Here is a 17,067-nt window from a genome sequence, read left to right as displayed (position 1 = left end):
CAATAAATATGATTTATATCGTATAAGATACTTTAAATCTTTTTCAAACAAATAAGGTCTTATATCACATAAAATATGTCACATATTTTTCTCAAAATCCCTCAAGTTTTGAATCAAAACTGGCTAGTCGTGTAAAAAAATATTGGCTTAAGTTCCAAATAAGTTACACTCGATAACTTTTCTAAAAACGATGATTTTTTATTATTTATTTCAAAAAATAAGATGCTTAGTTATTAAGATTTTACTTTTATATAAGTTTGAATTTATAGAAAAACTTAAAATTGAAGCCAATTTGAGTTAGTTTAATTTGATTTCTTTTATTATATGCCTTTTTATATTTAACATTCATAACAAATAAATATGTTTATTTATAAATTATATTTTAGATATATGATAAAAAAAGTTATATATATATTATAAAATTATTTTTAATTATACATAACTTTCACTTTTTCACGAAGAGTTATTTAAATACAATATAGTTTGAACTGTTGTTAAGTTGCATTTTTTTGTTATTGTCAACTTAAAAGTTAAAATATTTTTGATTTGATTGAAAAATGTATTAGGGTATCATCTTGGGAGGAAGTGAGGAAAGAGAATGTTGCATTGTTTCAAAGATTGATTTGGAACCTTTTGAACTCTCCTAATGGGTTATAGTTCCGTAATGAATTCAATATACTTTGGTATCACAAATTATTCTTAGTTCATCTACTTTTATTCTCTTTTTTTTTTTTTTTCCAGTATGAATATATTTATACTTTTCATTGTAATGAGGTAAAGTTCAAAATAAGATATACTTTGCTTATGTAATGACTATATTAGTGTAAATGATGCATAATTATATTCCAAACATTCTGCCCAAGTTAGATAAATTATATAAGAAATTCTTTTTAACCAAAATATTATTCACTTATCGTTTTCTCTCTTCTCCATAATCATCACCAACCTTCCTTCATTCAAACTCTCCTTCCTTCCAATGGCTGAAGCTTTGTTGGGAACTGTGTTTCAAAACTTGCAATCTCTTGTTCAAGACCAACTTGCAACTTATTGGGGCGTTGATCAACAGATTCAAAAGCTTTCCAGCAATCTCACTGCAATCCGTGCTGTCCTCACAGACGCTGATAGAAAGCAAATAACAAGCCATGCTGTGAAGGATTGGCTGCAGAAACTCACAGATGCAGCATATGTGCTTGATGATATCTTGGATGAATGTTCACTTCAATCCAAAAAGGTGCATTCTGGTGACGGACGAAGTTCATGCTTGGCCCGTGTGCATCCTAAGGACATTCTCTTTCGTTTTCATATTGGAAAGGGAATGAAAGACATCACCCAAAGATTTCACGATATTAATGAAGAAAGACGCATGTTTGAGTTACGTGATGGTATAACAGAGAAGCAAGCTAGGAATGATGATGATGATTGGCGCCAAACTATCTCTGTGATTACCGAACCCATATTCTGTGGCAGAGACCAGGATCGAGAGAAAATTGTGAAGTTTCTAATGGAAGATGCGAGTAAAAGTGAAGACCTCTCCATCTATGCCATAGTTGGTATGGGTGGACTTGGCAAAACAACTCTTGCCAAACAGGTCTTCCATGATCACATGATATGCAAACATTTTGACTTGACAATTTGGGTGTATGTTTCTGTTGACTTCAATGTGGAGGCAATACTGCAATCCATCCTAGAACATGTCATTGGTCAAAACCCCAATCTCCATACTTTAGAAGCAATGGGGAAAAAGGTTGAAGAAGTGTTGAAGAGCAAGAGGTATTTACTTGTTCTCGATGATGTGTGGAATGAAGACCAAGAGAAATGTGCAAATTTGAAGGGGGTGTTGCAGTGTGCAAGGGGAGCAAAAGGATCTACCGTTTTGGTGACAACTCGACTCCAGGAAGTTGTTTCCACCATGGAGACGGATGGTGCTTACCATTTGAAAGAATTATCAGGAGAAGATAGTTGGTCATTGTTCAAAAGCCACGCGTTTGGACCAAAAAGAGAAGAGAGGGAAGAGCTTGTGACAATCGGCAAAGAGATAGTGAAAAAATGCGTTGGTTCGCCACTTGCAATCAAAACACTGGGAAGCCTATTGCGTAATAAAAGTGAGGTAACACAATGGGAAAATGTAAAGGAAAGTGAGATTTGGGATTTACAGGAGAAAAATAGTTCTATGACAGTTAAGGAAAATTCTATCATGCGTGTTTTGAAAGTAAGCTATTTTAATTTGGAGTTGTCGTTGAGGAGATGCTTTTCTTTTTGTGCAATCTTTCCCAAAGGTTTTGAAATAGACAAGGAAGATCTAATTCATCTCTGGATGGCTAATGGATTTATTAAATCTGAAGGAAGTGTAGAAGTGGAGGAAGTCGGCAATAATGTTTGGAGAAAATTATACCACAGATCATTCTTCCAAGAAGAAAAGTCTGATGAGATTGGTATGATTAGAAGTTGCAAGATGCATGATCTATTTCATGATCTTGCCAAGTCTATTGCAGGTGAAGAATGTGTGATTATTGAGAAAGGAAGGTCGATACAGTTGCCAGCTAGAGCTCACCATTTCCTCGTGTTAGGTCACCATATCCCCGTGTTAAATTATTATGTCTCTGTCGAGATTGCTGCTGCTTTCAAGAAAGTTGAGTCCCTGCGGACTTTTCTTGATTTTGGTTATACTAGGCAGTTGCCATCAAACCACTATCTACGAGCACTACGCACAAGATCTTCTTCGTTGTCTCCACTGAATGATTTAGCACATTTGAGATACTTGAGCGTGCATAGTAGATCAGTGGCAAGCTCTCTTAATTCAATTCGTAAGTTGCCGAAATTGCAAATATTGAAACTGGAAGATTTCTTCCACCTTAGGCTGCCCAAAGAATTGACGCAATTACAGGATCTAAGACATATTGTGATTAATAATTGTGAGTCAATGTCAGAGATGCCTCCAAATATTGGCAAGTTAAGGCATCTAAGAACACTGAGCACTTTCGTTGTTGGATCAAAGGCAGGGTGTGGGTTAGCAGAGTTGCATAACTTAAATCTGGGAGGCAAGCTGGGAATCGTAGGCCTTGAGAACGTCCCCAATGAATGGGATGCTAAAGAAGCAAATTTGATTGATAAGAAGGACTTGAATATCCTACACTTGTCATGGAGTCCTAGTACTAATTCAGAAGGTAGTAATGTTAACATTGAGAGAGTACTGGAAGCCCTGCAACCTCCCTCAACTCTGAAGTGTTTTGGGATGAAAGGATATCAGGGGAGACAGTTATCAAGTTGGATGAGAAATGGTGCAGTTCTGAGAGACTTGGTGGAAGTTATACTCTTGGACTGTGACAACTGTGAGGAGCTTCCTCCACTTGGTAAACTACGACACTTGAAAAGGCTAGAAGTGGCTAGAATAAAAAATGTGAAGTGGATAGATGGTGAGTCGTATGATGGTGTGGAGGAGAAGGCATTTCCATCGTTGGAGTATTTGTGGGTGAAGAATTTACCAAAATTGGAGAGGATGTTGAGGGAAGAAAGAGTAGAGATGCTCCCTCGTCTTTTTGAATTAACAATTAATGGTGTGATGAACCTTAAATTTCCACGTCTTCCTTCTGTTGAGGAACTTCTTGCTGAAGACATTGATGAAGCGGCTTCCTTCATGGAAGGGGTTGTGGAGAATATGCCTTGTCTAAAGACCTTGCATATTAGGATGATTAAAGGAGTGGTGGTATTACCTGACCAACTTAGCGGATTGGGTGCACTACAGGTACTAGACATTGAATATTGGTATAATCTGGAGTGTTTTTCAGAACATGTGTTGGAAGGTCTAAGCTCTCTTAAAAGTTTGAGTATTTCCAGCTGTGAGAAATTAAAATCATTATCTGAAGGTGTGCGACATTTGACATGTCTGGAGAGTTTGAGTATTGAGTATTGTCCAGAGCTGCTGACTCTAGCAAGTAATATGACCCAGCTAACTGGCCTTCGGACTGTCATAATCAGGCATTGCGGGTTTACTTCATTGCCAGACAGGCTGGGAGACATGACTTCTCTTAAAAAATTAGAGATTTGCGACTGTTACGCGTTGAGGTTATCACCGAGTAACATTCAAAGCCTCAGCAACGTGTCTTCTTTAACTATAGTCGGTTGTCCTTATCTGAACGGTTGCCTTAGAGAAATATTTTAGACTCCAAACCACCCCCAGAGGAAAAGAATTCAAGATTTTGTGGTGAGTGAATGATTGTATTATTTTCTTTAATTTCTGCTTACTGAGTAAGTCTGTGCATACATTAATGTTCGTAATTCCGTGCAGCTCGCTCATGGAACTGCTTCAAGCAGCCATCAAAGTAGATGAGTAAATGACTGATTCCACGTCCCACTACCCAGTTATAAAATGCAGATTTGAAATTTCTCTTATATTATTAATGTGGTTTACAAATGTGTTACTGTTTTCTTCATTTAATCATCTGTTGCTGTTACTCTGTATAGCTTTGAGTGATATTGGTGGATGAATTGTATATATTGGTGCTCAGTTTAACACTGCCCTCTATGCTACAATCTCTGTAAATATCAACTTAAGTCTTTTATTTTTTTATGATACCTTTAAGTGCCTGTAAGCAAAGGTACATTCATCTTTTAGTACCAAAATGGTGCAGATATTTTTGTTTGTTATTTACTTACATGTGTAAGTTAGTTACATATTTGATCAATTGTAACCCACAACTTAACGTAGGCAATGAGTTTTATTTCTTTGGAAAAATTTTGGTCTAAGTTTTCTACACCCAACCTCTTCGATATATAGGTTACATGAATTTTAGGGCTAAGCTTTATTATCAAGATTAATTCAATCAAATATTTATTTTTTTATTGATTGCGTATTCATTAATGGATTGAATAATTTTTTCTTATACAAATGAATGTTAAAAAATTGAATGTATATTTGTAAATGCAGACTCGTTTATTTAACCTACAGATTCTGTGGGACAAATACAGTTTGTAAAAATTAAAATCCATTTAAAATATATATATATACTACACAAATTTTTATCATGCAAATTTTTGTGAATACGGACTTGTGATAAGTTGGCTAGTTTAAAATTTATTCATAAAGAATAATTTTATTGGTATAATAGACTTTCATCTAGTATGTTCTTAATTTTTTTATGAATAGGTATGATCTACCTATGTATCGTTTTTGTTAACATATGGGTTTTGGTCTAGTCCCCCATTTTTGTTTTTTTTTTTTAATAATATTTTTTTTATGTGATGAAATATGATTGTTGTTACTTGAGGTGTTAACATTGCTGAGATGTCAAGTTGAATAATAATAATACGTAACAAAAAACTTTTTATAAAAAAAAAAGATGAGTTTAATAATAATACGTAACAAAAAACTTTTTATAAAAAAAAAAAGAAAAAAAACTCATCTGTACGTAAAATATACAGTAATTAAAATATAATTGATCATATATGACTCAGTATTTCCAGTTCTAAGGGTCTTTATCATAAATTATTTGACTACAATAATTTTTATATTTAAAGAATTTTTTTAGTTAAAAGTAATCTTTAAAAGTCATATGTTCATGTATAAATAACTAAAATGTTACCTTTTTATTTCTATGTAGTAGTGGTCAAATGTATGTTTTATTATTCAGTCCATTGTTTATCGTTGTATTATAAATTAAAACAGAATTAAGAAAAAAGTTATAAAAATTTGTGAGATTTAATCAATTTTAATAAGTTAAAATTATTTTTTTAATTAATAAATTTTGTAAAATTATTATTTCGTCATTGTGTTAAAAAAGATTAGAATGAGTGTTAGATAACTTATTCATATATATTATACGACTTTAGTTAAAATATTACTCCGTTATGATATGAGAATTCGGTTGAATTATTTTTCAGTGTCCTTACATATAAAAATGTAGAAAACATATATTTAAAAAATAAAATTTAAGATTAAAAAACATAAAAAAAATCAAGTTAAAACCGTAATCTAAATAAATGTATATTAATTTCAAAATATTTACATAATCATATTTACACAATTCTTAACTTGAATTCATATAAATTTTAATCTCTATAAATTTCAATCTCAAATGGTGAATTAACCTATTTTCCATTTCCATTCAATAATCACACATTGGAAATTATATATGTTATTTGATCATTTTTTTAAGACATATATATAGAAACAACATATTCCATTGAAATCATAATTGATTATGTTTTTTTAACTAAACACACCGTGAAATCAATACCATAAAATAATTGATTATTTATAGAAAATATGTACATATTTCATACAGATTATTTTGAAGAAAAGTGAAAATCTAATTTTTAGATTAAAAAAACAACTTTAAATTCTATAAAAAAAATGTCATATCATTACAAGAAAAAGTACTTTTAGAAACTAAATTTTTGGTTTCTAAAATGATAAAATTAGTGACTAACTTAATTAGAGACTAATTTAGAAACTAATAGTCTTAAGTGACTAAAATCATGGTCGCTAATTTTAAATACCAATTTAGATTCTAATTTAGAAACCAATTTAGTTACCATTAAATAAAAACCAATTTAGTGACAAAAAAATATAGAAACTAATTTAGTGACCAATTATATAGAAACCAAATTAACAACTATTTTTTTTAAACCAATTTAGTGACCAAAATATATAGAAACTTATTTAGTGACTAAATATATAAATAACAAAAAATGGTCATTATATTGGTCTCTAAATAATGTAATTTATTATAATATATATATATATATATTATTATTATTTATTATTTAGTTTTTTTTTATTATTATTAAGTGTAAAAATCAATTCATTTAGGTGTGGTAAAGGAAACATTCTATTGATAAAGCTTACATATGTATTGTCAAATCTCTAGGATTAAGTATGTAATTCACTGCAGTTCTGGATAAACATGAATAAAAAAACTCAATTACATTTCAATTTCAACTTTTATTTGCTACAGCTCCCAAACAACAACCACGGTACTCGCAATCTTTTGTGTATCAATTGACTTGACATTACATAGCATGGTAACTTTCAACCAAATAGTAAACAAAATAGGTAAACAAGCCTGCATGAGATAAATACCCAAAATTCACCTAAAAGCACAACCCAAATTCCACCGGGACGAAGAATACAGTGCATTTCCACGAGATAAATACCACCTAAAAGCACATGAGAATATCCCCCATTAGAGAGTGACTAAAAAATTAGAGTGAACTTAGATACCAGTTAACAAGTCACGTATAAACACCAAAATTGGAATTAAATTGAATGCCTGAGTTTATGTAAAATCTTAGCTAGAGGATGAAGGTCCTATTGCATACCATCTCATCAATGATCATTGATCACCCATCAACCAAGGGAAACAAAATCGTAAAATGTGTTGGCTTTACATTAATTAAGTGCAAGACACTAAAAATGCTGAATAGCATAAATAGGAATTAATTCTGTTTGATTGATAAAATTCAATTTGCATAGAAGATTTACCAAATTCCGTCCATAGGATAAGGCATCTGGAGCAATGAGCCATGTCAAAGGAGTTTGATGGGAAAGGAAGTCTCTGTGTAGATATGACACCAAGAATAGCTGGTATTCCACACTCTAGAGCAAATTGAACTTGAGCTTCATGGTTATCTCTTGGAGCAAGAGAAACTGTTGGAATCCCCTTATCCAACAAATCACCACCCCAGCTAGCAACCTACAACAAATCAGAGTTAAGTAGATTAACTCTGAAATAAACCTGAAGAAAAAGAGGTTATGAGTAAACTCACCCCACAACCAGTATCAATGGCAGTTCTCACTGTCCCATATTTCATTTCTGGGATTAACTCTTGCATCATATCAACATATTCACCAACACCATTGGGAAACATAGTACCCCCACCTGGAAACAGGAATTTCTCCCCTTCCTTAATCAACCAATGTTTGTTAAACTTCTACTTGTTGATCCAGTCATAGGGCACATTCCTGACATTAATGTAACAGAAAAGCTGAACAAGTGGATAACATTTATAGTTAACTCATTCAAGCTTTTGCTATTTAACTCATAAAGCATATAACATTATACCTGTACCAACACTCATCTCTGCTCTTTGGCCATCTGATTAGAGGCTTGTATCCATCTGGTGGAGGAACCAAGCATTCCTTCCTCTCAAAAATTGAAGGGCAATGGCGTTCTAACAAAGTAAGCCGAAACGTGCCATAATTTCTCAATCTCTGAAAAATTATGCATGCTCAATCAACAATGAAAATTAAGCATCAGCAAATGACTACCATTTACGAAGCCTGCATTGAGATAGTACATGAAATATATTATCAAATGGCTGCAAAATTGACATGGCTAAAAAAATAGAACACAAATACAAATTGAGATAATACTATGGACTTTTCTTTAGAAAAAACAAAATAACCCATAAAACTGCACTATTATGTATATGCTTTCACATATTTCCATGGAATAAAAGGAACACACCCTCAAGGACCACATAAGTACCACTAGACCATCACTAATTTGTATTAACATATAAATGGAGGAGTAAAGTTAAAAATAACATTTTACTTATTCAAGACAATACTGATTGAAATTCATAAATTCCACAAGGTTGAAAATGGGATCCAATAACAAATTGATGATGAAACCAACAAATTGATAGAGAGATCCATGAATTTTATCTCCCTAACAATAATGTGGAAAATAACAAGTTAAAGAACATGTGGTCGCCAATCATTCAAAATGGAAAAAACAGTAACTACTCCCATTGCCATCAGCAAAATATAATCTTATATGATAAATCAGAGTAACAAACCCACATTCAACCCAATTATTCATCAGTAAATCAGTTCATGCAACCAGGAAAATATTTGCATAGCCCTCAGATAAAATAATTAAATGCAAATCAAATAATCTACACCCTGGTTTCATTTACAGCCTTCTTGCACAAAAATAAATAAATGAACGAGTAGATATGAATGAAAGAGAGAAATAGAGAGAGAATGGAAATGGTCCAGGTATAAAGAAACCAAATGGCAGATCACTAATAGTCCCTCCATCATTGGGCATCAACAAATAACACGGTAGACAACTTATTGTAATCTTTAATTTATGTTAATGAGCAAAACATTGTTTCACTATCTACTTATAGTTCTAAAAAACACAATTAAATATGTAAACCCTATTAAGAAATTTGACTTCACAATTCCCTCAGATCTTATATACAATCACTTAAAACATTTATTACTTACTGTAATCATTTAAAGAAAAAAAATTATTAAAAGAATTAAGAGAGAAAAAGATGCAAATTAAGTTGTGAACAAAACCACAAAGCCGCTAAATAGTCTACTTATACATCCTTGGCCATCATTGCAGATTTGGAGGTAATTAGTTTTCCATTATCATTCTCAATTCTCAAATCCATTTATTATAGTAAAAACACGATAATAATAATTCTAATCAATACGAAAAGAAATGAATTAGAATAAATGGGAGAATTATTTAATACTAAGATTAATGCTAAAGCATGCCAACTATGGACTTTATATAGTTCCTATTCCTATTCTGTTGTTTATCAGCTCTTTCACATTCAGATAGAATGTGGTGCAGTGTGTTCTGTGGGATTGAAAATTGAAAGTGAATGGATAGGAAGCCGTTGGGAATTGGGAATAGCAAGGAGAATGGGTAACCTAATTTAACCTGAAGATGAAGAACGCAGTGATTGGGGGTATCCAATTCCGAAGGGTTGAATTCGTGGTCAATGTCGCAAAGACACAACAAGCATGATAGACAAAGAGTGGATAATTAGAATCAGAACACAGTAAATGAATGAATACCTGCAGAGCTTCGTTGCCGTCGCAGGGTAAGTTTCCGTCGCGGGTGCGTTTTCGTCACGGATGCGTTGCCGTCGCGGATACGTTGTCGTCGTAGGGTGCCATTGCAAGGTGCGAGTTGCAGAGTGTGTGAAGGTGCGGGTTGCAGAGTGTGTGAAGGTGAGAGTGAGGGACGAGACAGATAAACTTTCAAATTCCAAAGCTGACTATTTGCTCAGATTTTAAAAAAATTAAATAAATTTTTGAAAAATATGCATTTTTATTTAAATTAATTTATTAAATTTTTAATTTAAATAATATTTTTAATTTATTATTAATTTAATTTTATATTATATAAAATTAAAATATTATTTTAAATGTAATTTTAAATTGATATAATTATTTTAATATTATACTAAAATTAATAAATTAGTAAATTTATTCATATCAATTTAAAATATTTTATAAATTAATAATTAATAATTAATTTTATAAAATTTAATTAATCCAAAATTCGTATCTAAATTCAAATAATAATGACTAAAAATTTAAGCATCTAATTTCGAAACTACAAATTAGTTTCTAATTTTATTATTTTTAGAGATCAAAAATTAGTTTCTAAAATAAATTAAAAGTGACTAAAAAATGGTTTCCAATTACATCTTAACAAGAAACTAAAAAAAATGGTCTCTATAAGAAAACTTTTTTATTTTATTTTTATTATTAGCTACTAAAAATATAGTATCTAATTATATTACTATTTTTATTAATAATAGATACCATTTTAGTAACCAATAATTTTTAGTTTATAAAATGGTATCTAAATTAGTTACTATAGAAACTATTTGTTTTTGGTTTCTAAATTAGTTACCATTCAATCATTTTCTTGTAGTGTATACATTTATTGGTTTACTTAATACAATGGTCTAAATTCTCTATCACTACCAGAAAATCATTAAATAAAAATAAATTTTATAGAAAAAAAATAATTAGTTGCTATGACTAAATTAGAGACAATTTTAAAAACTAAAAAATTATTGATTTTTAAATTAGTTTATATTATTGATAAATAGTTTCTAAATTAGTATCTAAATAATTGGTAGTTAAAACTTTGGTAGCTAATTAGATACTAATTTAAAAACTATTTATCAATATTAGAAACTAATTTATAAATCAATAAATTTTTTAATCTCTAAAATGATCTCTAATTTATTTACTATAATAACTCATTATTTTTGATCTCTTGTATATTTGAATAAAAGTTTTATTGTTATAAAAAAAATCATATCATTCTTATTAACATAGTCGAATCAAATTTAGTTATTTTTAGTAATCATAATTTTTAAACTTCAAAGTTTCTTTTTCTTATTTGATTGAATGCAATCGATAACTTATAACATGATAATTATTTACTATTTTATTAATTTGACCACGATGAAGACATAAATTTCTGGTATATTAATCTCTGATTATAAATGATGAGGAGTAGGTATGAAAGTGTGTAACAAACTAAACTATGACTAGTTGATCTTCATGTAAATCACACTCTGATTTTAATTTTTTAGATTTGAAGATTCCACTGCAATCATTTTCAATTCAAGAAAATTGTCATGCATACTACACTAAATGTGTCAGTGTTACCACTATTAACCATATATTCAAATAAACAAATTGCGACCATATTACCATTATCAATAGTACAATGTTAAATGGTTAACACATTTCAACCATGGATGATGCAAAGTAAAAACATGTATAAAAGTGTTTGAAAGTTTACTTGTTGATAGTTACATCAATTCAACAAGAAGGGGTTCTTAAAAAGGAGAGGGTATATTTTTAATGTCATCTCCTGCACATGTCTTTGCGCGACTATTTTCACACAACACAAGGATAACCAAATGTATTCACTCTGAAAATTGTGTCTCCATTTCTTCACACAATCGCTCATACAAAGAAGAGAGTAACTTACCTCTCTTCTCGCGAAAACACTACTCTCCGAACACAAACAAAATGTAAATTTGGGTGTGAAAAGTCTTATTCGATTATGTTTTCCTAGTAGACACATGATACAAGAAAATATTACTTTGATAAGCTAGAACACTTATCATATGCAATAAGTTACTAAATAGACATATGCACACTATGAAGAAGAAAATATAAACAAAGAAATATGCATGAAAACAAGTCTTAAAAAAAAGTTGTATAAATATAGTTACAGACTAATAGAATGTAGCACTGTTGAAAATCCCAACCTCAGTGATTTAGAAGCAAGACGGAAAAAGGTTGAAGAAGCATTGCAGAGCAAGAGGTATTTAATTGTTCTTGATGATGTGTGGAATGAACACCAAGAGAAGTGGAAGGAGTTAGAGGGGATGTTGCAGTGTAAGGGGAGCAAAAGGAGCCTGCCATTTTGGTCACCACTCGACTGCAGGAAGTTGCCTCCATCATGAGAACGCATCCTGCTTACCGTTTGAAAGAATTGTCAGGAGACGACTGTTGGTCATTGTTCAAACACCATGCGTTTGGACAAATTAGAGAAGAAATAGAAGAGCTCGTGACAATTGGCAGAGAGATAGTCAGAAAATGCGTTGGTTCGCCACTTGCAATCAAAACACTGGGAAGCCTTCTGCGTGATGAAAGTGAGGTAAACCAATGGGAAAATGTAAAGGAAAGTGAGATTTGGAATATACGTGAGAAAATTTCTATTATGCGTGCTTTGAAACTGAACTATTCTAATTTGGAGTTGTCTATGAGGAGATGCTTTTCTTTTTGTGCAATTTTTCCCAAAGATTTTGAAATAGTCAAGGAAGAACTCATTCATCTCTGGATGGCTAATGAATTTATTAAATCTGAAGGAAACGTAGAAGTGGAGGATGTTGGAAATAAAGTGTGGAAAAAATTATACCATAGATATTTTTTCAAGAAGCAAAGTCTCAATACAATAAAATCATGAAATAGAAACCAAATTTTAGATACCAAAATAATTAGTTGCAATAATAACTAAATTAGAAACCATTTTAAAAATTATTTAGTTTCAAAAACCTTGGTTGCTAATTAGATACCAATTTAGAAACTATTTAACAATAATAGAAACTAATTTAGAAACCAATTTTTTTTTTAGTTTTTAAAATGGTCTTTAATTTAGTTACTATTGCAACTAATTATTTTGGTCTCTAAAAATTGGTTTCTATTTCATGATTTTCTTGTAGTGTTTGATGAGCTTGGTATGATTAGAAGTTGCAAGATGCATGATCTATTTCATGATTTTGCCCAGTCTATTATGTGTGATTATTGAGAAAGGAAGTTTCACCCAGTTGCCTACTAGAGTTCACCATTTGCTCTTGTTAAATTATGATGCCTATGTCAATGTGGCTGCTCTCAAGAAAGTTGAATCCCTGCGGACTTTTCTCGATTTTGGTAATATTTGTCAATTGCCATCCACTATCTACAAGCATTACATACACACAACATCTTCTTTGTTGTCTCCACTGAAGGATTTAGCACATTTGAGATACTTGAGTTTGAGTTGGTGTTCGGGAGCAAGCTTAAATAACTTAATTTGTCAGTTGCCGAAATTGCAAATATTGAAACTACAAAATATGAGCCAACTTAGGCTGCCCAAAGAATTGACGAAATTACATGATCTAAGACATATTGTGATTAATGCTTTTGTACAGAAGTAGTAAAAGGAAATCAGTTTTTTATATGCAATTTCTAGGTGATATAATGTCTGATATAAAATCATTTCTATTCTTTCTTTAACCTCTTTTTTCTCCTCTTTCTTTAACCTCTTTTTTCCTCACGTGAGGATTTTGCTGAAGTCTTTGTCATGGCTGATCTGGATTGCATGCATGTTGCTATGAATAAGCTTAACAGTGATTTTAAGAAGATCAATCCTTAGGTATGCATCATTCTTTTAATGTAGTCATTGATGGTACTTTCCAAAGTGATTTCAAATTTTTATCTGTTATGTGCCTCAAATTGGGATAAATTTTGGTTTTCAATTTGTTTAGGGTCAAATATTGTTTACTGAATTGTTTTGAAAGTTTAAGTGGTAAGAGAGATTTGTGATTTAACATGTATAAAAATTGATTTTGAAAAAATTGCTTACTAACACTAGTGTAGAAACTCATTAATTTTATTCAAAATAACTGTGTAGGCTTAAAGTTTGAATTCAATTGTTTGTGTTTACAATTCTAAAAGGATATATCTACTAGGCTGCAAGATATCGTTTGAGAAACAAAGCATATCGATAAGAAATGGTTAGTTACTAAGTTTTTAATACTCATATTCTTTTTAATCTTGAAATGAAATTGGAGAATGAAGATAAGGCTCATATTCTTTTTAATACTCTACCAAGTTAATATGAACACTTATAGGATGTTATTTCGTTTGGAAGAGATCAAACAATCACTTTTCATGTGCAGTACTCAATTCAAATAAAGAAATCTCAAAAAGCGGAAGAGATGAAAACTAAAAATAATGCAGAAAGTTTGAACATTATGAGAGGAAGATTAGAAAAAAGAAATTCCAAATGAAACAAGCATAGATCTAAATCCATAGATGAATCTAAAAGCTAGTTTAAATGTTTTCATTGTAATAAGAAAGCATGCCTTAAAAGCATCTACCCTAAAAGAAGAAACAAGAACTCAAAGAAATTTCAAGAATAAGGTGATGCAAACACAGCTACTACAGAATATGAAATTGCAGTGTCCTGATTAACTCAAATTCTGAGATTAAAACTCTGATCAAAGATAAAAATCAATTTTAGTCAAATCAATTTTTCTTCAACCATGAAATCTTCTTATCCTCTTAATGCTTTGTAACATTTTAAGCTTAGAAACATTTCTACTTATAGAATGACTGACTATGTTGCCTGTATTTTTTTTTTTATCAACAATGAATTAATGGAATAAAATGGGACACTTAAGGGGTGTCCCAACCCGTATACAAGAACACTCTTAGTTTAGACGGGCAGAATACATAACACGGTTAAAAGATAGATCTCTTAACACTCCCTTGCCCCGCATATCAGACAGATACTACATAGAAACAGCCTACATACACACTTACTACGAAGATAACAGAGCAGAAAAAACCAAAACTAGATGGTTACTGTAGGAGTAATAAACTCCCTTTCCTTCTTTTACTTCAAAGCAAAGTACACCAACATTAAGACACGACCTTAAACTGCAACTCTTGAGCGTTATAATGCAATATAATGCTGTTCTGGATCCATAATGCCTTCATTCACAAACAAATGGCCGTGCCAGACCGTGTGACTTGCACACCCCTACTCCAGTGCCATGCTTTAGCAAACCAACCTTGGATCACCTAAACACCGATCCACCCACACACCAAGATGTTAGCTACTTCCCCACCAGACCGTCCTAACCCATCCAGCATCAAACCATAAACAGCTGCATGAACCAGCAGCCCATCCCAAACTGCACTTTCATCTCCGCACTAACCAGGATCATCCCAGCCATACTAGACTCACACGGTCCTAACATATTACGGCTGCCAATCCCAACAAAGCTGCTACTTCTACAAACAGCAGCAGAGGGGCAAACGCCATGCTACTGGGATTAGAGAAGAGCACTCTTCCTTTTACAACATAACCAACCATAGCAGCATAAATCACATTAGATCAACCTAGGAGAATCCTTGCCTCTGCTGCCTTTCAGTTTCCAAGACCACTTCACTACCTTGTAACACTACTCCCAACTTGCTTACCCTCACACTAGAGTTCCGTTTGAGTTGACCTTTTGCACCATCAAATTCATTCAAGTCAACTGCCACAAAAGGCAAAGCACCACAATTGATGAAAAACTTAGATAAGCAAGTGCAGCAACACAGATCACCTCTTCGTGCATAGATCAACCCCACCTTCTATTCAACAAACCAATAAAGTACTAAAGCTGCAGACCTATTGGTTAAGCAACAGAAACCACAAAAAACCATGTGCCTAGTGTCCCCACCAGCTAGCAGACCTATACTTATTAGGCCACCTTGCTTCACCCAAAGATTTAAGCTCTCAGCATACATGCCTCCAGAAACATCAACGGTCTCACTCCCAAACCTGCATTAGAACAAGACCAAACCACCATCTGCACTACCCATGTACCTTCACCCTTACCCCAAGCACAAGCCCTTTCCATCCAGTTTTACCACAGCCAATTACTAAGCCCATTGGCAGTTGAGTTACTATGCGTCAAGAGCCATGCCAACTTTGCAGAGTAATTAGCCAAACAAGTACCTAGATAAGAGGAGAAAAGTACCTTCCCGTGGAGGATTGACACTCACCAGCTCGACCAGATAGCAGTTGAGACAGAATTTATGCCAAGCTCCCTGTAAGAACACCGTACTACTCCGTTAGTCCACAAACTACCTACTTTATAAAGTTACCTCAGCATACTGCTACCGCACACCCCACCTCAAAATTAATCCGCACCTCCAATCCTCTATTGCTTCCTATATTGAGCATTTATTGCTTCCAGGCTACTGCACCCTTAGTTATACTGCAGAAAGACTTGTAGTTCTGGATCACCAACCCCCTCCCTTACAAACCTGCTCCCTCATAATGATGAACCAATCAGAATCTGTGCAAGCGAGACAACATCATCCAGAAACTCTTCTTATCACTTCTCCATCTGGACTTATTGCAACCACCTTGTATTTTATGTATCTTGTAATTTCAATCACATATTGTAAATCAATCTTTTGACTTAATCTACTTGAACATTTAGGGACTTGTAAAATTCAACCATCAATCACCAAAGGTACTTTTTTACCGTAGTAGATAATTATATTGGATATATTTAAATGTTTTTTGTGAAACACAAATTTGAAATAGAAAATTATTTGAGAAATTTTAATAAGATAACTGAAAGGCAATTTAATAAGAAAATTATATTTATCAGAAATGATAATGAAACTGATTTATTGATGCATTTCTTTTGTTAAGAATAAGATATATTACCTGAACCTGATGTTTCCCGTAACATGAAAAATGAAATTTGCGAGTCATACGAGACACAGAAGAAAATTCAGAAATGAGGTTTTCATTCTTCAATTGATTAAAGAAAATGCAAATATCAACTTATACACCCAAAATAACATACAACGTAAGTGGAGAATGAACGTCTTGAGACTCTGTATTGTAATTAGACAACGATAATAATTTCACTTTGATATGAATGAAACATGTGGCTATGTATACGATATTATTGCGGAAAAAAGAAAAATTGTTCTGCTCTTCCCATTTTCTT

At 32.2% G+C, this 17,067-nt stretch overlaps 1 protein-coding gene across 1 annotated transcript; it reads left to right on the top strand.

The window, feature by feature from the left end:
* Nucleotides 1–945: 945 nt before the first annotated feature.
* On the top strand, nucleotides 946–4,195 carry LOC137811158 (putative disease resistance protein RGA4). Its single transcript, XM_068612789.2, has one exon. It carries the CDS (start codon nucleotides 977–979, stop codon nucleotides 4,157–4,159), a length of 3,183 nt encoding a protein of 1,060 aa, XP_068468890.2. The 5' UTR covers nucleotides 946–976; the 3' UTR covers nucleotides 4,160–4,195.
* The last annotated feature ends 12,872 nt before the right edge of the window (nucleotides 4,196–17,067 follow it).

The sequence above is a fragment of the Phaseolus vulgaris genome, chromosome 2 (assembly GCF_051622355.1).
Source record: "Phaseolus vulgaris cultivar YP4 chromosome 2, ASM5162235v1, whole genome shotgun sequence".
Classification (NCBI taxonomy): Eukaryota; Viridiplantae; Streptophyta; class Magnoliopsida; order Fabales; family Fabaceae; genus Phaseolus; species Phaseolus vulgaris.
This window is presented reverse-complemented; position numbering and strand designations above follow the sequence as displayed.